Genomic DNA, 23908 nt, shown 5'->3' on the forward strand with positions numbered 1-23908 from the left:
ACTAATTTTTTTAGTTTCATTTTACATATCTAGAGTAAATGATATATAAAGTATATGTAAAACACTAATATATGGTTATTTTTATTTTCTTGTTACAAGCCTTACATATTTAGAATATAATATGTATACTTTGTATATATACTCTTGTAATAAAATTGATTACTTCGTATTCGATTCTAGAGATAATAAATATATCTAACGTGTAATGTTAGTACAAGAGAAGTGCGTGCAGAGGGTGGCAGCAGGGTGCGCATTTGGGAGTGCTATTGTTCCAGGGACCGACCAATCCCCACTTTCTATATCGTCTCACATAGTGACATTTAACTGTATTGCTTTAGTGTCCACAGAGCACGCTTGTTGTTGTTGTTGTTGTTGTTGTTGCTGTTGTTGTTGTACCTGCTGTTGTACTTGTTGTTGAACTTGTTGTTGCACTTGTTGTATCGCTTGAAGTTGTATCGTTTTTGTATCTACAGTGCACGTTGTTTGTTGTTGCTGTTGAGGTTGTTGTTGTTGCTGCTGTTGCACCTGTTGCACTTGTTGCTGTTGCACTTGTTGTTGTTGCACCTGTTGTTGCACTTGTTGCTGCTGGACCTGTTGTTGTGCTTGTTGTTGTTGTTGTTGCTGCTGCTGCTGTTGTTGTTGTTGCTGTTGTTGTGCTTGTTGAGCAGCAGCTTGAGCAGCTTGCCTTTGTTGCTGTCGAAGTATACTTGGAGGAGGATCCATATGTTGACGTTGATGCAGCAGTAAATGATTTTTCTGATAGAAAGCTTTGCCACATTTATCGCACACATGTGATCTTATATGACAGCTACCATCCGTGTGGCGTCGTTGATGTTGAGACAAACCATGTTTCTGTGCGAAACCACGACCGCAGTCGGGACATACATGTGGTTTTGGTTTCGGACCTGTTCCTACAGGTGGTGATGTTTGCGTTGCACCATGCATATGGCTGACACCGGGGTTTGCAATGGGTCCATTCATCTGTAAATTCTCTGATTATAATATACACTTTTCATATTATGCTAATATTAATAATACCTGATGAGTTCCAGGGGTATTAGGTGTGAGGAAATGACCAGGAGTTTGTTGGAAGGCAGCTGCTAGTCCACAAAGATCCGTAACAAGTGTACGATCACCAGAATGTAACCTTAAGTGCAATGTAAGAGCTTCTCGATTCGAGAAGTCCAATCCACATTCCCTAGAATATTAGATTTAATATAAATAGATAATTTATATTTCAAAAATTTTATTACAAAAACATACATATAGTTAAAATATAAAAAAAAAAAATACATAAATTGAAATTTCTTACCTGCACATAAGAGATTTTTCATCTGTATTCGTATTATTGTTATGTATCTTTGAATGGGTAACCAGGTCTGTCTTCCGGGCAAATGCTTCTCCACAAACAGTACAAGCAAATGGAGTTTCTCCTGTATGTAAACGCATATGTGCCAGAAGTGTTCTCTTTTGAAGAAATTCTTTTCCACAAACAGTACACGAATGGGGTACTCTGCCATGTAGACGACCATGATTCACTAATTCAAATTTTCTCTGGAAGGTTGCTCCGCAGTCATGACATACAAATGGATGTAAACTGCCATGGAAGCGCGAATGCATTGTAAGGTGATCCTTTTGAGAAAACGATTCTCCACATTCTTCGCAAACAAAAGGTCTCTCTCCTGAGTGGAATTTACTATGCGTCACTAAATGACGTTTTAGAGGAAATGCTCTTCCACACTCTTGACAAATAAATGGTCGTTCTCTCGTATGTACTCTTGTGTGCGTTACAAGATGATGTTTTAGTGTAAAAGATTTTTTACATTCTCTACACTGGTAGGGTCGATCTGCACTATGAAGGAGCAGGTGTGTATGGAGACAATGTTTGTGTGCGAAACTTTTGCCACAATGAACACAAACATGAGGACGTTCTCCTGTATGTACTCTTGCATGTGTTGTAAGGTGATGTTTCAGAAGAAATGATTTTCCACATTCTGAACAAGAATATGGTCTTTCTTTTGGTACTCGAACTTGACTTCCCATGTCTTGTTGTTTGACCTTTGTTTCAATTTGAGTAGTATTAACATGTGTTAAAACATGTCCAAAATGAGCTGTGCTATCTGTCTGGCTTGTTGCTACGTTGTTTACATTGGCTTGATTTGAAGCAGCTGCTGCTCTTTTCATTAAAATTTCATTGCACTCTTCTGCCGTAAGTTGTAATGGTCCAAGTGGTGTCATGAAATGCTTACTCATGGCGTGTTTATCAGTAGTAAAAACTAAAGTGTTCGAAAAAAGAGAAGGTGGGGGTGTAGGGTGTGATGCATCACAATTGCAACCTCCTTTGTCACATGTTAATGAAAACACATCATGATGTTTCTTAGTACGAACATGTGTACCATGTGTTTGATTATGAGCTCCAGCTGTATGATGAGTTGTTGGGGTTTGTTGACAAGTTTCATTCATAGTGAACATGGGTCTACGATGCGTACTATTGGCAACTTTAGTAGGTTTAATATCAACTTGTATCTTCTGACTGGATCCTTGGTCCTGATTATTATTCACAGCATAATTAATATTTGTAGTAAGTTCACCCTGTGCATTCTCTCGGGTTTCAGCTCCAGGTCCTCCAAAGGACCAGGCATACCCAAATCCTGTGCCCACGTTGCCAGGGGTGGTGCACATGTTTGACAGAGGGGTAACGGAGGGGGTGGGCTGGCTGGACGCACTGCTCGTAGGCCCCTCCGTCTCTGTCAATGTATTATCTGCACCATTTCTTTCTATTACAACAAATTGGTCGGCGGGAAATATTTTGAAAGGTTCTAAATAAACGTACCCGTCACACTCCAGTATCTTGGTTGTGAATTTCAGAATTGGAAATCATATCTGCCTGAAGCAGCTTTAGGGTACAATAATATTTAAGCTCTCAATATTAATGGAGAGCTGTAAGTAATTAGGATTCATAAAGTGAAAATTGCAAGGTGGTTAACACCATGCGTTTCTTATCATCTGTGACAAAAAATATAACAAATGTTGAATGTGTTCCCAAGTGTTATTTTATTAGACTTAGGAACACACAGTATTTAGGAAGCGAGGTGAGAGAATTAGAGCAGGCGGCAGAGGGGGCCTGTGCGCTGTAAACCAGGTTCCGTAAATCTAGAGCTGTTCTCATACAGTTGTCACCGCGCCACCACGCGTCAATGAAAAAATAGAGTGGTCGGTTGACTTTTCAATGTATTAGAGTCCGTAAGTGATTCTTCGTTTCGGTCTTCGGGCCCGCGGCGTCCACGGGTCTTGAAAGACAACCTCCACCTTCTTCTCACGGCACTCCTACACGCTCACTTACACTTCACCTTCTTTTTTCGTATTTCGTAGCACTGAACCTGTACTTTGATATACATACACGAGCAGCCGATGGTCATTAATTTTACAGAATTGCATATTTTATTGTCCATACAAAATAGCCTCATATATCGGCCATTTTATTTGTAAACTACCAAAAAACAATGCTGCCAATGCACGCGCAATTTTGGAGGGAGCTAAGCTGGCAATAGCGTCATCGAATACTTCCGTACTGGCAACACTGTACCACCGACGCAATTTCTTCCACCATATTTAAACATTCACAGGTTACAAATTATTATTTTAATTTTAAAGAAATTTTTTATTGTTTATTAACTTTTTGCTAAAGTATATAATTCAATTTATTCAAACTCTAAATAATAATGCTTAATAGGAATTTTATTATTATATATTAATATAAGTATATATAAAAATAAAAGTTTTATATTAAATATGTAATAACCCATAATTATAGGTTATAGATTCTATGAACTAATTTAAGATGTAAAAGTGAAAAAATAAACATAAGATAATTATATAGAGTGTCAACGATAATTATATTTTCTAATAATAATTATTGTCAAATAATAATTGTCAAATGGTAATACTCATTAGATATTTTTTATTTTTTTTTTTCAAATATATTTCATATTCATTCTGTATTATATATAATATGTTATATTTATTTTTATTTTTCATTCACAGTTTTTTAAATATTTCTAGTACATTGTATGTATAATTGGTTCTTTCAAGCACTTATCAAATATTATGATCAAATGGAAGGGGAATTTTGCGCGTAGTTTTTCACTATTCTTGCAAATAGCTTCATAATCGATGGGGGGTCAATATCACGGACGCACTTACGTCCGTGGATACGATTGCTTTCGTCATTTATAGCTGATATCTGGCGAGTTATGAGATGTGGGGGCATCTAGGTGGCACAGGGACAGAAACATCGCTGCCATCGCTCGGTTGGTCATCGTCGACGCAATAACGCGGACTCAGCAACTGATAAGCAATCCTGCACGTTAATGGCCTACGCTCACGACTTGGCAAAAAGCCAGTGCGTGTTGGTGGAATGAGAATCTTACAGTTACGTCCATTCATTTTCTTGTTTTATCTCTTTCTCTCTTTACTAGACGTAACATGTTGAATTAAGATCTATCTTTATATTTTTACTCACTTTCATCTTTATATTATTAGACGTCAAGTAATTGTACATATATCTTCAATTATTCTTCAATATTTAATGCTTTCATATTCATTTCTTTTCAGTTAATATCTATTAGTAATATAATAGTTAATAGTGTCTTAAATAATTTAATATATATGGAATATTTCATGAAATCTTTTCTTTATCATTATAATATTATCAGAAACATTTTTTAAATAGTATATGATTTTTTTTAAATAATGATATTTTTTCATAACAAATTATATAATAAATAATTTCAACGTAAATTTTAAATGGTTATGAAAAAGAAAATATGTTTTCGGGACGTTTTTATTTAAAATACTTTCACAAAATTCTTATTGGTAGGTAAGTATGTTGACGTAAGTCAGATACGTCTCTGTGTTTTAAAAGCTATGCCTGTTGCAGCAGTAGTTTTGTCTACCAGGAAATAGTGAGAATTTTTACGGACGATTTGCACGGATTATACGAGGCTGACAAGATGATTAAAAAGACCTGCGCATTCGCTTTAGCATGGCGTGACCCCTTTTTGGCACAGTAAATCCCGCAGCTTCTTACTCGACCCTTTCAGAAAAAAGTTTGCCCACCCCTTGGTTAACTGGTAAACGCCTCGAGCTGTCTGCACGCGCACCTGCTATGTACTTATATCGTCCGGCTGTTTCTTACCACGCGATCACAACTTATACCTCTTACTGATAGATAATTTTGCGTAGCAGAATTTTGTTTAACATAAAATTTATCAAAATAAATAAATTTGATAGAATAATATCGATTAAGCTCATAGGAAAAATTCTTTATCTTTTAAATTTCTTTTACAAGTATCAAAAGAAAATTAAAATGGAATATTATTCTATATATATTTATTGTGCATTAAAATCACCTTCTCTTTTTGTTCGTCGTTTGTGTCTGCTGATTAGCATGCAGCTATACTCATGACTAGATCTTGGAATACAACAGACACGTGAGGCGACTGCATTACGTTCACGATCCAATCGTAAGATAGATTTCTCGTCGAACGAACGTAAGATAACTTAAGATTTATAATCGGTATAACATGATTATTCGGCATTATTTATTGATAAAATTTTTTATAAACTTTGCTTTTAAATATAAAAAAATCAACACATTTTTATAAAAAATAATATTGACTGGATTATATTTATATTATATTATATTGCCAGACAAAATAAAGAATTTTAAAGAATTTTTCTGGAATTTGATTAAAGAATATTATTTAATATATATTCTTCAAATTTTTCTACAATACAATTGATATTTATAATAATAAACAAAAATTATTTTCCAGATTGATAATAAACATAAATTTCCATAAATTTTTATGAATAAAAAGTTCAATAAATAATTTCCATAGCTTTTTTAATTTCGTAGATATTTTAAAACTGTAATTTTTAAGATGGATGTATTGTTCATCTAGCCATTTAAATATGTTTCGAATATATATACGATATATATGAATTCAACGATCGAGGGTTACAGATCGTCAACGATGGGTAGCTTTCACCATATCCTTTTTCTCTCTCTCTCATTCTTTTTTTTTACGAGGAAACGTAGAAGCGTAGAAGCAGGGTGGAGACCCGAATCCTGAGGCAGTGGACCGTGAATGCGATACCAGGTTTGCCATGCTTCGGTGTGGGAGTGGTGCCGTCAAACAACCGTTCGTCGACCAACCCTTCGTAGTGCAATTCTGTCTTCTGCAGGTTATAATTTCCATACTTATATTAATTATACTTCGATATATTTTATTTTCTGTTATGTTCTGCAAAAGTAATTCAAATTTTCTTCTAGAATAATAATTTCAATATAGAGATAGAAATCAACAAACAATGAAAATAATAAATAAAGAATATAATATCATATTACTTTATTTTATTTAATCATCATTATAAATTTTATTTTATCTCATTTTTTTCATTTTATTAAAATGAATATAAAAACAAATCGTTCATCGAATAGATTAAACTAAAAGAATGATCTATATCATATTGTTCAAAATCAATTAGTCACTTCTCCAATTGTGAACGACGTCAAAGTGAGTATTTTTCATCTTCAAAATAAAGAAGCAAATGCGCAACAAAAAAGTAAAGGATGGAGCAATAAAATATATAAATTACATTATAGAATTTAAATTTTAACATATTAATTAACTTCTTTGCAAAAAATTACAAAAGATTTTTCATTTTTTTTTCTTTTCAGAATATGATATACAAATTACATACTTGATATACAAGTCTATTAATCACAGCTGTCATAATAGAGTTACATTAATCCTAATATTTATTCGTAGCTCTATGTGATTATGATTCATCATTTGCAAGCAAAATATACTGATACTGTATATATAATCACCAAAGACATATGTCATTTCTAATATTGTTTAGAAAAGCTATGGCGTTACTAATTACAAAAGAAACATTAAAGAGATAATTCTGGTATCGTCACCTTAAGAAATGAAAATATCTAATACAGCATCTATTTATGCACATGAGATTAAAATGCGTCAAGTTGTTAAATTTTATTCGAAGAGACAAAGCTGCCTGTTGAACCGGTAGAGCAAGGTAATTACAGTTTCGTTGCAGACTATCGGCGGCGTCTTTTTCTTCTCAATCTAATTAAAAGATGATTAGCTAATGAGGGTCACAGATATTCTCAGTCACTAACGAGCTTCTCTGTTGTTGGGAACATCTATGTAGCTATAATTTCAAGATTTCTATCTGACTATAAAGTGCTATTTGAGATCATAGACCCTGAAAATGAATACAAGGATATATGATTATATCCATACATTTAGATTTAAATCACAGAACAAGTTATTCTGCATTTTCTGTCTAATTTGTCACATTTTTAAAATCAATTAAAAGCAATTTTTCAATTTATTCATTCATTTTATTTTATTTTTTAATTTACAAAATTTTGAAAAAAAAAGTATTTGAAATGAATGCATGGTAAAATAATTTGAAATATTAAAAAAAAAATACATTAAAAAAATGATGCTTGACGAAAAAGAAAAATGTTTGCTCATCTATATATTGCGATCAATCGTTTCCACGCGATAGATCACTAGTCACGTGCCGCTGCGCGTCGGTTCATCGATCACGATTAGTCGTATGACCTGCCAGAAGTTCATCGATTTTCAAGCCACCCTGAAGTCAACTCGTGTGACAACAATTCATGCGTTCATTGGTCGAAAATGTTATATTCTATCCAATATTGATTTACATGAGTCAATAGAAATCTAACATAATTTAAATTTAATATATGATTGGTAAAAACATAACCTCTTTTCACATGTTACTATATTATTCTAGATGAGACAAAGAATGATTGGACAAAATTATTATTATCATATTGGAATAAAATATTCAATGGAAAGAAACATTTATTGGTCTCTATAAATTGATATAATCTTTTGATCTGCAATCCGTGTCTTGGATCATAGATGCATCGCATATTTGAATTCCCAAAACATCGATGCAACGATTTTCTCTGTGATACTCAACTGAATATATATATATATATATATTACAGTGTCGACTTACGAACAGAACTCTTTGTTCTCTTTCGTATAAAATTCTGAGCGATCCCCAGGGTACTTTGCCGATCAGTTCACTGCTTACTTTCGAATGTATTCGCTAGGGAGTTTCGCGTTATATTTTCCATTCTCGATAGCGGAAGCGTCGGTGTGCTTTGATCTGACGAGCGACAGCACTAGCTTTTAAGCTTGTAAAAGTAACAAGCAGATGGTTAAGATAGCAATAATTTAATCTTCGATATTGTAAGCCTTTTGTATGCGTGTCTGTTCTTGTTTTTGTAGGTTATATTTTTATAAATTCAGAATATATGTATAATATATAAAAAAGTTCGAATGAAGATTAATTGAAGAATTATATTTCATTTATAAAAAGTTTCTATTATTATTTTTATATGATTTGAAATATATATAATTTATTGATAAGTCAGATAGTTAACAGATTGTGTATTCTTTGGGAAACTACAAATTCTCAAAGCGGAGAAACGGTTCCCTTCAAATCGATTGAGAATTAATCCGACTGCTATCACGTTTCGCAAACGTCACTCCATTGTCTCATTGTCCATTGGAGTGAGAGATAGCGATGGAGCAGTAGAGAACGAGAGATGACTTTCCTTCGTTCCTATCTTGCCTCCTTTTGAGATCCCGTCTCGATCCTATTGGAGGCCAGGGGGATTCTCTGTTCTTCTATGGGCAACTAATGCCACTGGACGAGAATTGAAACTATGACCTGTATCCATGACTCATTTCACCGATTGCTTTTATCACTTTTTCTATATTTATTATTAAAGTTTTCTACATCATTAAAGTTTCAATCGAAAAAATACATAGAATGTGTAGTAAAATAAGAAAAGAGAAAAAAAAGATGATAAAAAATATCTTCTATAAGTGAGTCTCTATATCTTTTTATATTATATAAATGATTATCTCATATTTCTTTATATTAAAATATTCTATATATATTTATATAACATTGTATATTCTATATAACAAAAAATTAAATATAAATGATACTTTTTAATCTTATCTTTATAGATCTCGATGAAATGGCTTCTTGATTGAATTCTCGTTTGCCTGCCTCTCGTTCTTCGGTCAACTCGATTTGATCGGCTGTTATCAGTAAAACATTAAACGGACAAAGAACAGAACATGGCTACAGACTATAGATCAGATCGTTCTCGATGATCAGGGTACATGGAGATTCCTCGGATATATCTGCGTCGCTGAAAAAGGGCGTCATGCATGGCTCGCACTAGGGTGTCATCTGCACCCTCTATAACATGAGCAGTTCTGTAGATGATCTTCACGGTCAATATAACGGATGTCGTAAAATCAATTAGTGGCGAATTGTGCCGCAGCCCGGATCGTATGCATTGTATATGCAGCTCATAAAATTTCTTTTTTTTTTTTGTGATCTTTTTGAATTACTCTATGTTCCTCGCATCGGTTCCAATCGATAATCATTTCTTATCAAAGTACAATTTTAAAATTTATCTACAATATTATACTTTGTTAAATTTCTCATTTGCAATAGAAATATAATATTGGTATGTTATAGATTATATTTCTGTAAGTCGCTTTTATATCATTCCGACAATAGCTTAGTTAATATTGACTTTTGAATGGTCCAATCTTAGGAAAAGCCTTTTAGCGTGTTTCAGCATGCAGTAAATATTATTAGGTAGAAACTGTTACGGATGTTTCTCAGTGAATTGATGAGATTGTCAGTTCATTTCTTTTGCCTTTTTTTCATTTTCTTTCTTTTTTTCTTCCAGGAAACCATCCCCGCATAGTAAGACTCCAACGACATCCTGACAAATCTTTGGGGTCGTAACCGATTGAAAGAATTTTCCGTGACGACTCGTTCATTGTGCGTGTTTACTAGCTAAGCGATTTTCTCGTTGTAGAAAGGTCGAAATATCTCTCAGAAATACAATAGAAAACTTGTAACAAAAATCATAGAAGCAAACATTTTAAAGGGAAATTTATGTTATTCACGGAGTAAGTGATTTAAAATGATTAAATATAAGCAAATGCGTTATGAAAATATAAAATATAAAGAAATATAATGTCAGTTAATTTTTTTATGACTTTTTTCTTCTAGTAGTAACAACGATTCAGATCTCAGTAAATTGTACAAGTTTTTATCATTCCAGAGACGTATATCTATGAAAAAGAGAAATAGTCCACATAAAACTTTAACGTCCTTTGTGCGAACGTCACCCGTTACAACGCAACGTTGCTTTGGCTAAGAGCCGGTAAAAGTCGAAATGAAGGAAGTTCTCCTCTGAATTCTATTTCCTTCGTCAAGCGGTTTGCAGCCTTGCCTATCTGTTTTCTCTTCACTTCTCACCCTTCTATCTTTTCTCTTCCTCACAGCTTCTCTTCCTTACTACCTAGATAATTTAACCATTTCCAGCAATAAATCAAGTAATTTTCACTTATAATTACAAGCATAGTGATTTTATGTAACCTGTGCAAATTATTTCTTTTAAATTGTTTTATTAACTTTATTCACATACAATGATATTAACTAACTTCTTAGTAATTTTAATCATAGTTTAAAATACTTTCTGCTTATTCATATTTTAATTTTTATACTGTACTTATAGGTTATCTTGATACTATTTCACTAATCTGTGACGGTTAATCCAAAACATGGGAGGAAGAAACCGAAGGGAAGACGCACATATGAAATTCATCCTTCTTCAGCAAAGTTCGAGGAGTGAAAGAAAAGGCTCTCCTTGTGGCTACAACTCACAACTTACAATTCGGTGGCTACGAAACGGCTACACCCTTTCATGAACGCGCGGTTCAACCACTCGTGACCCGACCAACTTCGCCCCAAGTGGTAAGTGTGGCGGGAATTATGCAATTATTGCATTGCGCCCGACAATTGTCGCGGAAAACGGTGAGTGCCTGAATGGCCTGAGTGTCTAAGGGGCAAAGGGGCGCGAAAGAGGGATTTCCTTGCCGATTTACTACCGAGATCTCCCCATACGTTTCATTCCTTGTTTTAATTCATTCCATGTTGGATGCGATAACGATGGAAAGTCAGAGGTAAAACAATCTTAATCAGATTTTGAAAATAAAAATGTATCATAAAATCAGATCAACTATTCTTGAATATTAGAATAAATTGTGTAAAATATATATTCGAATACATCTTTAAAATAGAATCATGAAATTATTCGTGAGAATTCTGGTGGGTTATTTGTAAATTCCTTTCGATTTCGTGTGCGATTTGGTTTCTCAAGATTCCCAAGGAAAGTCTGCTTCAGTTGTAACATTAGTCAATCAAATTGATGTATCGTGCGTGGAATTTAAAATGCATTTAAATCTGAAAACATTATAATTTAAACATTAAATAACATCAAACATTTTTCGTGGAAACAAAAACTTTTATATCAAAGATATTTTCAATTACGATTGTTGAAGATTTTATTAAGAATTCAAAGTTTAACCAATGGAAAAAAAATGAAAAGAATCAAATCTGCCTCTGTTAATAAAGATACCAATCTATATGATGTACAGGCCACAGCCAGAGATACACTTATACGGGTACAATATAAATTATAACCTTAATATCGTATATATTTAGATCATTTAGACTATTCATTCGCGTTAATATATGTTCTTTCATCGTATCATATATTTGCATGCACAGCATTTTATTTCATATATGAATACGACGATTAAGTCATGATCTTATATTAGAAATTGAACAATGCTTTCAGTATTAACTTTCATAAACATTAGATTCGTGAAATTCTCAAAGATTTGAATAACTTATTACTTGAAATAATTAAAAATTCTTATGCATGATGATTCTTTTATATAATTAAATATATAATTTATTATTTTATCTTTTCTTTTTAGGGAAAAATGTTTCAATCTATGAAAATGAACCAATACCCAATTTTTTGTACAAGAAATTGAAGAATTTTCTGAATAAAATATGAAAAGGAAAACACATAAAATTAATATATTAATAATAAATTTTGATCATTCGGCCTTTGTTAAAGATAATATAATAATATTAATAATATTAATTTATTTTATATATTTATATATTTTATATTTCTTTCTTATCTTTTTTCAGAAATGATAAAAAAATTTCAAAAAGTCAAAAAGAAAAAAAGGAAAAGAATATTAGATTTTATTTTTTTTTGTTGAAGTCAACAAATTCTATTGCATTCTTATGCTATCTGATATCAGCATAAATATTGATTGAACAAAATATTAAATCTAACACATAAAAGTTTTTTTGGATTTACCTATTCAGATCTGTTACGAACCAATTTTTAGTTAATAATTTATTGTCATGCATAATAACGAGCCTGTTTGATTTGTATATGAATGCCTGGGTAAACAATTACTGAATTCATGTGTGGAATCCTAAAACTTAATTATCTAGAAGAAAGATGCACTTGATCGACTGGTTATTTATTTTTTCTGGCTGATGAAGAATTTTATATAATGAAACTGTTTAGATTAAAAATCATAGCTCCTATAAATTTTACAGAAAGATCAGAGACCCTTCTTTAAAGAATATAATTAATCGATCAACCATCCTTCGTTTTCATTAAATCCTTTTCTTAGAAATTTTTATATAGAATAATAAAAACTGTTGAATTGTTTGCTTATAAAAACTGCTTTAACGAAATAAAAATTAAATAAAACAATCCACAGACCATTTCCATATTTTTTATAAATTGATCGAAGATTTTTGTAATTCAAGCAACTTAAAAAATTTAAAAAATATATATTCAACGAAGATTATTTAAATCATGCAAGATGAAGAAATTTTTATAATTGACAAAATGGAGGAATTTATCAAGGAAAAAGCCTTCTTAGAAAAGGATTACAACCTGTATTAATTCAAAAGAACAATATTATATGTCTATTATGGAAACTAATATGAATTGTTGAAACATATTGTATTATGTTTCTATATATATTACGCTTTACAATTTTTCATCTCTCATTTTTCTTCCATTGAAAAGAATTTATAAATTGTAAAAACTATTAAATTATGTGCTTCCACGAAGGGAACAATCACTGTATGAAAGTCGAGTCAATGCTATAACAACGAGACGATCCGCAAATAAAGAGGATCTGCAGGAAATCTGCAAACACGAGCGAAGCAAACGGGCCGGTCCATTAATATTCCCTCGTAGGATCCGAATAAGGAACGCGCAGTGGACTGAGAGGCTCCCCGACCGAAGCTATAAAAATTAATTAGCTCTTAGAAGAAGAGACTGGCTTCTATACCCATGACTCGTTCACCAAAACTGTGAGACCATCCTCCGTAGGAAACGACCTTACTTCGTTATTTGAAGGATCAAAGCTGGCACGGTTCCTGTCATAGATCCTCGATGAATGATCGATACGATATCCCTTGAACGTGGTTCGATCCAGACCCTTTTCCCTACGTCGTTGTTACAAGGTATAATTAGTCATTGATTCCTCGGTTCGTGGAATGATGGGCAATGATCACACGATTCGATCTTGGAACATTTTGTCAGGATTATTTTTTAGTCGTTCCAGATCGTGCCTAATAGATGATTCATTGTGGCTTCGAATTTTGAAAGAAATAATCTAACATCTTCTTTTATCTATTACTTTTTAAGTGATGAAACAAATGTTTCTTTTTATCTAAATAAGATGTTTTAATTTTAATATCGATTTAAAATTTTCCTTCCTTGAGAAAGTTTTTTCCACTGTCTTGTTAAGTAAACTATGGTATGTAATTTTTTTCTTTTTTTAATTTCTTATATTCTCAGAATATATAATGGCTTTGTACACGAAATCTTCGGTAAAGTCTGTATATTTACCAATTCTTAAAATGTTTACTAGCACTAATGGTTCCTTTTTTTAATTGTAGGAGGAAAGGAGGCAAGTGAATAGAAAATGAAAGAGAAGCATTTTGGTGCAGTATTATACGGCACAGAGGGAATTCGATTATGGCCAGTATCCACAAATTGCCTTCTAGTTAGCGGGAGTATCTTGTGGTCGAACTATCGCGAGATAATTACACTTCAACCGCTATAATGGCAAGTTAGTTATAGAGCGGTGGATCTTGGCTCGGGAATTGCGAGCTGGCTGATTGAGCATATCCACTGAAAAGGAACCGTTTTCTTCTTGCGAAGAACAAACTTTGGTCGAATGAATGCTCGAGAAAATCAGTCATGTCAATCATCAATGTGAAATTGATTATCTTTTCATCTTTTATTTATTTTTCTTCGAATTCTTTTCCAAATTATCTTAAAAATTGAAATGATTCTGTTCTTTAATTTAACTCTTGCGACTACGATGAAGTGAGATGAAGATCGAAGATTAATGAAACGTTAACATGTTTTTTAATTAGTTTAGTTAAAGAGAATAGAAATTGAAAGAGTTCTGTGTGTTTAACCAATTTATAATTATGAAATTAAATGTTGATCAACACAAAAGGAGAAAAAAAGCAGGCAGGTGTAATGCGACAAGAGGTAATAGATATTTTTCCAAGATTTAAAAGTGTCTGCAAGAGTCAACCTACGGAACCTTCTCACACTGCGCACCGGCGTTCGAGCTTGAGAGCTCTTCGCCTTCGGAACAATAAAACCATTTCTGTGGGGGAGTGAAACAACTCTGGAAACCGTTCTTCAAATTGCTGATGGAGGCACAGGTAGATCTATTCGGTACTTCAAAATGGAATTCTTTCGTCACAGAATTCTTTTTTTGAATATCAATCCAATATCAAATATTTAATAATCTTAAAAATTTATCCATTTCATTAATAGAAATTCTTATCATATCATTTTTATGTACAATTTTTCCACTTGCAGAATCGTCAAATAAAATCAGCAGAAAAAAAGATGAAAGAAAAGATTCTGAATCGAAAAAAAAAAAAAAAAGAAATGTTGAAATAGAAATTGGATTATCGTGGACGAAAAAAGAGGAAATCAGGATAAGTATGATAGGATGATTTTCGTTCAAGGATTCTTTATAGCACTATAGAAGCGTGCATACGAAGACGGTAGTCCACGAACCCTCGAGAATCGAAGAACTACCAACGAGCTCCAAGAACTACCTACTCACTTACGGACTCTCACCTCGGTTAGCCTACTTACCTTTCCCTCTACCTCTGTCTCTCTCTCTATCTCTCACGATTTCCTTCCCTCCTTGACAGTCTCGGTCCTGCGGCACCGAGTCATAACCACAAGGAGTACAATGGGTGGAAACCACTGGCGGCTTTTCACTGCCACTTCTTCAGCCCGCCAATTAATTTCCGTGGCGCTGATCTCGTTCTTCAAGAAGGCCACTCAAGAGCTGCCGATGGATGAGCATAAATCTTCAAATCCTTCTTCTTCTTCTTCTTCTTCTTTCTCCCTTTTAGCCTCGTGCTATTAATGCGTTTTACTTGTGAGGTCCACCTGAGTTGTAAGATCCTCGAGCGTTTACGATGATCTGATCATTCATCTTTTTATTGCTTTCATCCTTTCTTGAAATCCGTTTTACACGTCATCTAATTGTTATCTAATATTTTACAATTGCTAGAATTAAAGTTATACATCCTTTTATTTTGAAAAGGAAAAATATCGAGAGAAAAATATAAATGTTTTACGTTTAGAAATTTTTCGATGATTTTCTTCTTATATTATTATTAATAATAATAATAATATTTATCGTTTAATAATGTTTGATAATGATATTGCAGCGGCTGCATTATAAATAAGCGCGCTAATGGAATACGATTTTATCGGAGAACTATCCGTGGGAACTTGGACAGATCTTCTTGGAGGAGCATCTGCGGATAAAATATTCGTGGTGCACCAGTGGAAATAAGGAATCACCGCATGGATGATCTATTTTAGAAGACGCGAACCGCTCTCCATGGGTGTCTAGCCAGCGGAAAAATTGAAAGGCCGCGCTAATTCGCGCGACAATGCCTCCCGACAGCACGCCGGAACGGAAGTTTATCGCGAACCTCGCGAAAAACGACCTTTGGCCGGACGCCAATCGTGGCACGATCTTCCGGGGCTCATGGCCAATGACGAGGACCACTCTTGTCGCGCCGACTTGCATAATTTATTATCGACCAACGTTTCGACGACAAATGGTCGACGTTTCATCCTATTGCGAAAAATCTCGTGGTCAATGGTTGGTCAATCAAACCTTGCTCATTTCTCCTTGTTTTCATCGTTAAATTCGTTCGAAGTGTTAATAACACTTTACATCAAAATCAATTTATATTAATTTTTTTCTAATGATCATTAACATCAAAGATACATATTTTTTTTTTATATAAATACTTTTATATAAATCTTGTCTTTTATACAAAAAGATTTGCTTTAAAAAAGAGCCAATTTTACTAAAATTTATATGGTTAATCAATAGTCAATTGCACAACGTTGCAAATTATTAACTTATTATTATTAACAATTTATATTATTAACTTCACATCAAAATCAATTTATATTAATTTTTTTCTAATGATTAATATTAAAAATACATATTTTTTTTTTTTATATAAATACTTTTTATACAGAAGACAAGATTTGCTTTAAAAAAGAGTCAATTTTACTAAAATTTATATGGTTAATCAATAGTCAATTGCACAACGTTGCAAATTATTAACTTATTATTATTAACAATTTATATTATTAACTTCACATCAAAATCAATTTATATTAATTTTTTTTTAATCATTAATATCAAAGATACATATTTTTTTTTTATAATATTTTTTATATAAATACTTTTTATACAGAAGACAAGATTTGCTTTAGAAAGAGTCAATTTTACTAAAATTTATATGGTTAATCAATAGTCAATTGCACAACGTTGCATTGTACAAGTGAATGTATCTATACATGGATTAATGATCGAAGAGTTTAAATAGCAATATTGTATAATCATCGATATTAATATATAATATATACATATCATATAAATAATTTAATATTAATATTAATGAATCAATTCTGAATGAATATTAATGAATCAATTCTGAATGAATATTAATGAATCAATAATGAATTCTCTACAGATTAGACGAATTCCAAGGATCTCGAAGAAGCAAACCCATTGAACGCCCATTGCGAAGTTTGGAACGTTGGAAAACGAAACATATATCCATGATTCCTCCGGTAACCCTCGACTTGGCGATCTGACGTAAAGGTGATGAATGCACCGGCATTTAGCAAAGTCGCTCGCCGGCTTGCGAGAGTCGCCTAGACGATAGAAGGATCAGGGTGTAAAAAAGCAGCGACTACGTTGGCGGAAGGACAAAGGAAAAGAAGAAAGAGAAAGAGAAACGTGGAGGGGAGGAAGAGGAGACGCGGGATCCAAAGACGCGGGGCTGGAAAGGGGAGGGGGAGAAGGGGAGAGAGAAAGAGAAATGAGGGAAAAGAGGGAAGAGGGAAAGAGGTTGTGCGCGCGGAATTCAGAAGCGGAAAGAGGGATGGAAAAAAAAAAAGGAAAGGGGGATAGAAGAAGGAGGAAGAGAGAGAGAGAAAGAGAGAGAGAGAGAGGAAGGGGGGATAGGGAGAGGGACGAGAGGATAGGGTGGCGGAGTGAAAGAGTAAGAGAAAGAGAGCAGGGATTAGATCTCAGGGTGAGTGGGTAGGATTGGATTTGGCAGAGGCGGCTCCGTTGGTGGTAGAAGGTTGCCGAGAGAGAAGGAGGAAAGGGGAAGTGGAGACTTTGGTTGGTGTCCGAGTGGTGGTGGGGTTGTGGATGGGGAAACGCACCGAGCCAAGGGAGAGTGTCAGAGAAGGAGAGACGTAAGTGACAGAATAGGTGGTGGTGTAGGTGAACTGGACAACCACCAGAACTCTCGCCAGTATTTAAGGGAGAGTCGCGAGCGTAGCGCGCCAGTTACTACGGCCGATTGCCTCCACGAGGTGTCCCCGAGATAACGGAGTCACCGCACTCGATTCTGGTGCGGAAAGAAAAAGGGCGCGAAAAGTCTTGGCCACGTGACTCGATTTTGCGAAACGCTCCGCTTTTTTTCATTTTCACTACATACCGTCCTATCGTTCGTAACCCATTCGTAACATTCGTTTTTAAAGCATGGAAATTCAGTGACGATGATGTAGCTACGGAAACGTACGACGAAAGTTAAGAGAGTTGGAAAGATTTTCGATTAATAATACAATATAATAATTGTCGTAAGGGGAAGTGATGATAGAAGAAGGTGATTGAAGTCGGTGACAGTCGTCGAACATGAAGGAATGTGCATCCTTTGAGAAAATTTGTCGCAGTTCACGGAAGTGTACGATTTATGGAAGAATTTAAATCGTCGCACCGAGGAGTCTTTGGTACTTTCGCTCGCGGGCCGTGCAGATGAGCGTGATATCAAGGTAGAAAATTCGTTGCAAAACAACGTTTACATTCTGAAGGAAAAATTCGGTGTAAAGGAAAAATGAGCGTAGCATTTTATTTTTTCATTTTAATAGAAGAGAAATTAAAAGAAAAATTATGGAACGTTGAGATATTAAAATATTTTCACGGTTATATATTCGCAAGTTATTTTTATCCTCTCTTTGTGCTCGAGAAAAAGTATCGCTTTCTTTTTATTGGAAAAATTTGCAGAGGTTTGCAAATTTCTAGAAAAAAAAAAAAAAAAAAAAAAAAAAAAAAGAAAAATAAACCGTTTCGAAACGGTTTATGGCTATGTATGCAAATATAACGTAGCGTTAATTACGTAAGAGCCGAGATATAAAGGCGCGGCTTCTTTTTATCCGATGAAAAGAAGATGATTAAGCCTCCGATGGCAAAGTGCCAAACAGTTCTCCGCGAACGATGAAAAGAAAACGATAGGATCATGGGTGGTATCGGGCCGGCGGCTTGTCAAAGCCATGGCGCTTTAATTTCTTTAAATCGGAGCAGAACGCCAGAAATTGATATCCCCCGTTACACTGTTCATCGATCCAACCAATTCCCTTTACAACATTCCCCGTCTCTTATTGAATTCACCAATAACTAAACATAAAAATAAGAAACGAAACAGGAGAGGAGAAATACATACTTATTATCAATCTCTTAATCCAAAAAAAAAAAAAAATCTTCAAACGTTTTATTCGCACAAAGGAATTTCGCTTTTAAAGCAAAAATTTGAAGGAGCTCGAACAAATAAATTCACGATTAAAGTAATTTCGTTTTGGCAAATCAATCAGTGAAGAAAATATTTAAAGAATTTATTCAAATTTACGAGAATATAATATCTCTTTGTAATAAATTGATTGTTTAATAATAACACTTATAATAAATTATATTAACCGACTGGACTGTACTCGAAAAAAGAAGAAGAAAAAAGGGGATCTGGCGATGTTAAGCCGAAGAAGAGAATGTAACATGAAACTTCTCCGGATTCCTCGAGTCAGAAAATAAAAGAATAGAAATAAAATTCAATTTGCCAGCGGGCAGATCGCTTAACGAGGTAATAAATATCGCGTCTGTGTCCAGGGAAAGAAGGCGAATCGTTGGGATCCGGTACCCGATGCTGGCGGCGTTGGGGCTGCTCCTGGTGTTGACGGACGCCGGGGCTGTTCACCAACAATCGAACCTTCTCCTATCCTACGCGAACACGTCGTTTGGATTCCCCGGGACCACGTCTAATCGCGGTATTTCAGTAACCAGGGTTCTGCAAGACGGGGAACTCGAACGTGTGATCCGGTTGCCTGGAATTTGCGCCAAGGAGACCATCGTCAATTGGGGGTAAACAAATCTTTTTTCCTCATCGCGAGAAAGATCATCGCTTCATCGTTTAATATTAGCCTAGGCTTTTGTAACTGATATTTTTGGAAAGTTTTTTTTTATATCTATCTCCTCTTTGCAACAGTTCTCGAGGATATATTTAAAATTCTTCTACAAGATTCTTCTTTCTTGTTATTTTTTTTTTTCTCTTTTTTTTTTTTTTTCTCTCTCTATCAAACATAATAATATCGCGACGATGAATATTTATTATTATAGCATTCGATAACCTATCGAATTTAATACAGATATTACGTATCGAGGATTCGTGAACTAGCTCTTTGTTTACTCAAAACTTACTTTAACTCATCGTTATCGTCGTATGCAAGCGATCGCAAGTAAGATCGCGTAAAACTTTTAAAAAAATTCTTTTTAAATTTTATTCAATTATATTTTTTCGATCCACGTTGGAGCAACATCCTGCAACTCCTCTTTGTACTCTGAAATAACATTTCCTTCGGTTAGGAGAGAAAATCTCCTCGAGAGAGAGAGAAAGAAAGAAAGAGAGAGGAGGAGGGTGGGGAGAGGGAGAGAAAAAGAGTGCATCCCTTGACTCGCAACCCTCTCCGGCTGGAAACGTAGGAATCGGTATTAGGCGAAGAGGAAAACAATACCTCCTTTCATTATTGCCAATACGCGTGGGAGCCACGAGACTGGCCACGTATGCGTATTTAACTTCGGTTGACTCTCTCAATACCACGTCGTTTTTGCATCGGTTAGCCGATACCGGCCATTCGTTTGCAGTTTCCTGGACGCGTCCTTGTCAGCTCATAGAATTACAGCACCGCCGTGCTAAATCGAGTTGTTCGCTGTCTTTTTTTTTTTTTAAAAGAGCGACTCGCACGTATCCACATGCTCGTGTGCCACTCTCCACTCGGTTTCTCAGTTTCTCTTCTCTTTCCTTTTTAAACGCGATTCTTTCGGCTCGAAAAACTCGTGGCGAGAGAATTTGATCAAACGAATTTGATCTGAACAAGTATTATTAAAAAAGAAACAACCTTTGAATTGTCATCGAGATGATTATATTTGGTAAATTTTCGGATCGAAAAACAATTTATCGCATTCACCCGAAGTGGACAGTGACCGCTAAGCCAACCGAGGCCTTAAGCCGAAAAGCGGCAAGTTAAGTAAGCAAGGATTAGGCGGAAGCAGGAGACCGAACATCGAGAACACGGCCCCCGGTTGCTGGCCTCGGACCAGCGGTTGTAACTCATCTGCGGATGCTCTCACGAGGATATCAGGGAATTCCACGACCGCGAAACGTCACCTTGCACTTAAATCGGTGAAAGCTCTTTTGCTGTAACGAGAAAAGCGCGCGGCTTGCCATGTTCTCATGATTCAAACCCCGTCACCCCGTTTCTGAAACCATCCATTTTTCAGCGAGAACGAAATCTTCTTCTTCTTCTTCTTCCCCTTCTTTTTTTTCTTCTTCGACGGATATATTTACGACGGAGAAAAAGTTTAAAGTCTATTCCATCCAGCGATTGCTTTTTGTCTGCATCGAACAGAATTAATTGTTCGTTTCGGGACAAGTTATAATAACCTAATGAAAATAAAAATATTTTATTTTTATATGATAATCGCGTAAATTAAACACGATATTTCGAATGAACACGTCGAGGGTAATTAAACATTGTTATCGAGGGACAGCCCCCAGTTTTAACGAATTTAACGACTGTCGAAGATATTTATCGATGCAACGAAAAGAAGGCGGGGAGGAGCATCAATCATAGGTGAACGTTAATCACGAGGAAGTAATCGTGCGACGCGTGCGTGCAGTCAATCTAGCGTGAATTAAACGCGCTTACGATAATAGCCATTTCGAATCAACGATACATCCGTTCTTTTGTAATTCATCGTTGATCTAAAAAAAATAATAAAATAAAATAAAATAAAAGTAATTGACCAAATAAGGTATCAAAAAAATAAATCATTTGAGAATTATTGTTGTTTTTAAAGAAAAATAATATTTCTCCGATAGATACACGGACGTTGCATTGAGACAAGTCTGGATACAGAAGACGGGGAGAAAATTGCAATTGATATACGAGGGTGGCACATTGACCGACTGCATGGACGATATACTCACCGATAGCGAAGAGAGATCTTGTACGTCAAGCACGCATTTGGACGACGATTATGACGACGAGATATCCGTGGAATTGTTCGAGGTGGACGGGCAGGAGGATGCATTGAGGATCCCCCAAGATCTATCCTGGCTCTCCTCCGTGTCCAACTTACGTCATCGATGTACCCACGTAAGGAACAGAGCGCGAAATCAACTGATTTCTCAGCATCGGCGAAGGTATAAAATCTGTGATGAATAAAAGAAAACGCAAGATATAAAAATAAAAAGAAATCTTGTTATATTGTTTCGATAGTTATTAAAAGAAATAATGAAAATTTTTTATTTTAAATAAGAATGGAAAATGATTATTTTCTAACTTAATTATTTTTATAATTATTTTTTTATTTTAAAATTTTTCTATAACACATATATATTATAAAATCATTTTTTAAATTTATGAATAATAAGAAGATCACTTTTATTTACGAAAATAAATTTTCAAAATAAAACATTCGTACAATTTTGATTTTTATGTAATGCAGGAAATATTCAAAGCTTTTAAATGGAACGAATAGCGGCCACCGTCAGAGACGAGGTAAAAGCCGTTCTCGAAGAGACTTGTTGATGATCCCAGGAACACAATGGTGCGGTCGTGGTCATAGGGCCACGAAATATACGAACTTAGGCGGTTTTGGCACAGCAGATGCTTGCTGTCGAAGACACGACACAGCGTGTCCCTTTTTCATTCCGGCTTTCGAGACACGCTACGGTTTCTTCAACTGGGGTATCTCAAGCATGATGCATTGTGCCTGTGATGAACGGTATTGAACATCGATTACATTTAAGCATTATCCGGCAAAAAATCTAAATAGGAATCAAACGTATCATTTTTTTTATCATCTTTGTAGATTTCGAACGTGTTTGAAGATGGCGGGCACAGCATCGGCAAATTTTATCGGCAAGATTTTCTTTGATGTTTTAAGAACGAAATGTTTCATATTGAAACCGCAAAAGGTTTGTACGAAATGGTCCTGGATGGGCAAATGCCAGCATTATGAATATCGAAAGCAGGCTCATGTTCGCGATAATGTTCCTTATCATTAAAATGGAAAAGTAGCGGATATGTTTGGGGATATTCTTTTTCTAGAAATGTCAATACCAATTCTCAGGGATGTAATAGTTTATCGAAAGTGTTCGATCATGACTTAAAGGCAACAGATCAGAGATAAAAACAATCATCCTCTTTAACTTTTTAACTACATGAATGACAATACATAGTGGTCACGATAGAAAATTTAATCATTAGAACAGATTTGAAATTGATTTGAATTTAATATATTTCAAATTTCTCGCAACTTTTCATCATGTTGAGTTAATTTTGATTTGCAATAAAAAAATAAATTCGAATATCTGAAATATTCAAAATAATAATTATAAATCATGTAATAAAAATCAATAATAGAAATTTTCAATTTTTGATTTTTCAATAAATTTTTCATTAAATTCTCTTTAAATGGCAAATAATAAAAAGAAACGATAAATGAAATCGAGAAATGAAATCGTTTGAAATAGACAGGGTATCATTTCTATTATCTATAAGTATATACTAACTATGTAGTCTTTATTGTTCTCAAAGATGCCAAATAAATTATTCTGTAGATAAATCATAATAAAAATGTACATATATTACGAATAGCATAATTTTTAAAGCATGAATCTAGAAAAATTGAATGCATTAAAAAATAGTTTAATCGAATTGTTATTAAAAATGATAGTTAAAAAAATTTGGAAGATCTATTTCTTTAAAATCATTGAATTATATAGTTAGAAATCTGAATAATAAATTATTAATTTATTTTTATTTTAATTCCTCATCTACATATGATAACATTAATTTTATATTACTTATATTTGTGCATGTATTTAATATATTGTATTTATGTATGAACGAAGCATGCTCTTGAATAATAATAATAATGTATAAAAATGTTGAAAAAAATTCGAAATTATAACTATCCAA

General features: G+C 34.2%; 2 protein-coding genes and 2 long non-coding RNA genes across 7 annotated transcripts; 2 read left to right on the forward strand and 2 right to left on the reverse strand.

Moving 5' to 3' along the window:
- Window positions 1-59: 59 nt before the first annotated feature.
- On the reverse strand, window positions 60-3521 carry LOC102681017 (zinc finger protein 2-like). The gene is made up of 3 exons (XM_006613626.2): window positions 1313-3521; window positions 1039-1198; window positions 60-981 (listed from the first exon to the last, which is right to left on the reverse strand). Exons 1-3 carry the CDS (start codon window positions 2680-2682, stop codon window positions 307-309), a joined length of 2205 nt encoding a protein of 734 aa, XP_006613689.1. The 5' UTR covers window positions 2683-3521; the 3' UTR covers window positions 60-306.
- Window positions 3522-6059: 2538 nt separating this feature from the next.
- Window positions 6060-8160, reverse strand: LOC116185328. 2 transcript variants are annotated; one of them, XR_004150163.1, is made up of 2 exons: window positions 8076-8160; window positions 6060-6243 (listed from the first exon to the last, which is right to left on the reverse strand). It is a non-coding gene; the product is annotated as an uncharacterized LOC116185328 (long non-coding RNA). The 2 variants fall into 2 exon arrangements; XR_004150162.1 differs by lacking the exon at window positions 8076-8160 and adding an exon at window positions 7116-7368.
- Window positions 8161-9060: 900 nt separating this feature from the next.
- Window positions 9061-14432, forward strand: LOC116185327. Of its 3 annotated transcripts, none has more exons than XR_004150161.1 (5): window positions 9061-9759; window positions 9854-10079; window positions 10186-10336; window positions 10691-10929; window positions 13966-14432. It is a non-coding gene; the product is annotated as an uncharacterized LOC116185327 (long non-coding RNA). The 3 variants fall into 3 exon arrangements; XR_004150160.1 differs by lacking the exon at window positions 13966-14432 and adding an exon at window positions 13130-13696 and having other exon boundaries at window positions 10691-10933; XR_004150159.1 differs by lacking the exon at window positions 13966-14432 and having other exon boundaries at window positions 10691-11186.
- Window positions 14433-18205: 3773 nt separating this feature from the next.
- LOC102681151 lies at window positions 18206-23577 on the forward strand. The gene is made up of 5 exons (XM_006613627.2): window positions 18206-18427; window positions 19533-19784; window positions 21802-22125; window positions 22431-22709; window positions 22797-23577. Exons 1-5 carry the CDS (start codon window positions 18411-18413, stop codon window positions 22990-22992), a joined length of 1068 nt encoding a protein of 355 aa, XP_006613690.1. The 5' UTR covers window positions 18206-18410; the 3' UTR covers window positions 22993-23577.
- The last annotated feature ends 331 nt before the right edge of the window (window positions 23578-23908 follow it).

The sequence above is a fragment of the Apis dorsata genome, unplaced genomic scaffold (genome assembly GCF_000469605.1).
Source record: "Apis dorsata unplaced genomic scaffold, Apis dorsata 1.3 scaffold_161, whole genome shotgun sequence".
NCBI classification, from domain to species: domain Eukaryota; kingdom Metazoa; phylum Arthropoda; class Insecta; order Hymenoptera; family Apidae; genus Apis; species Apis dorsata.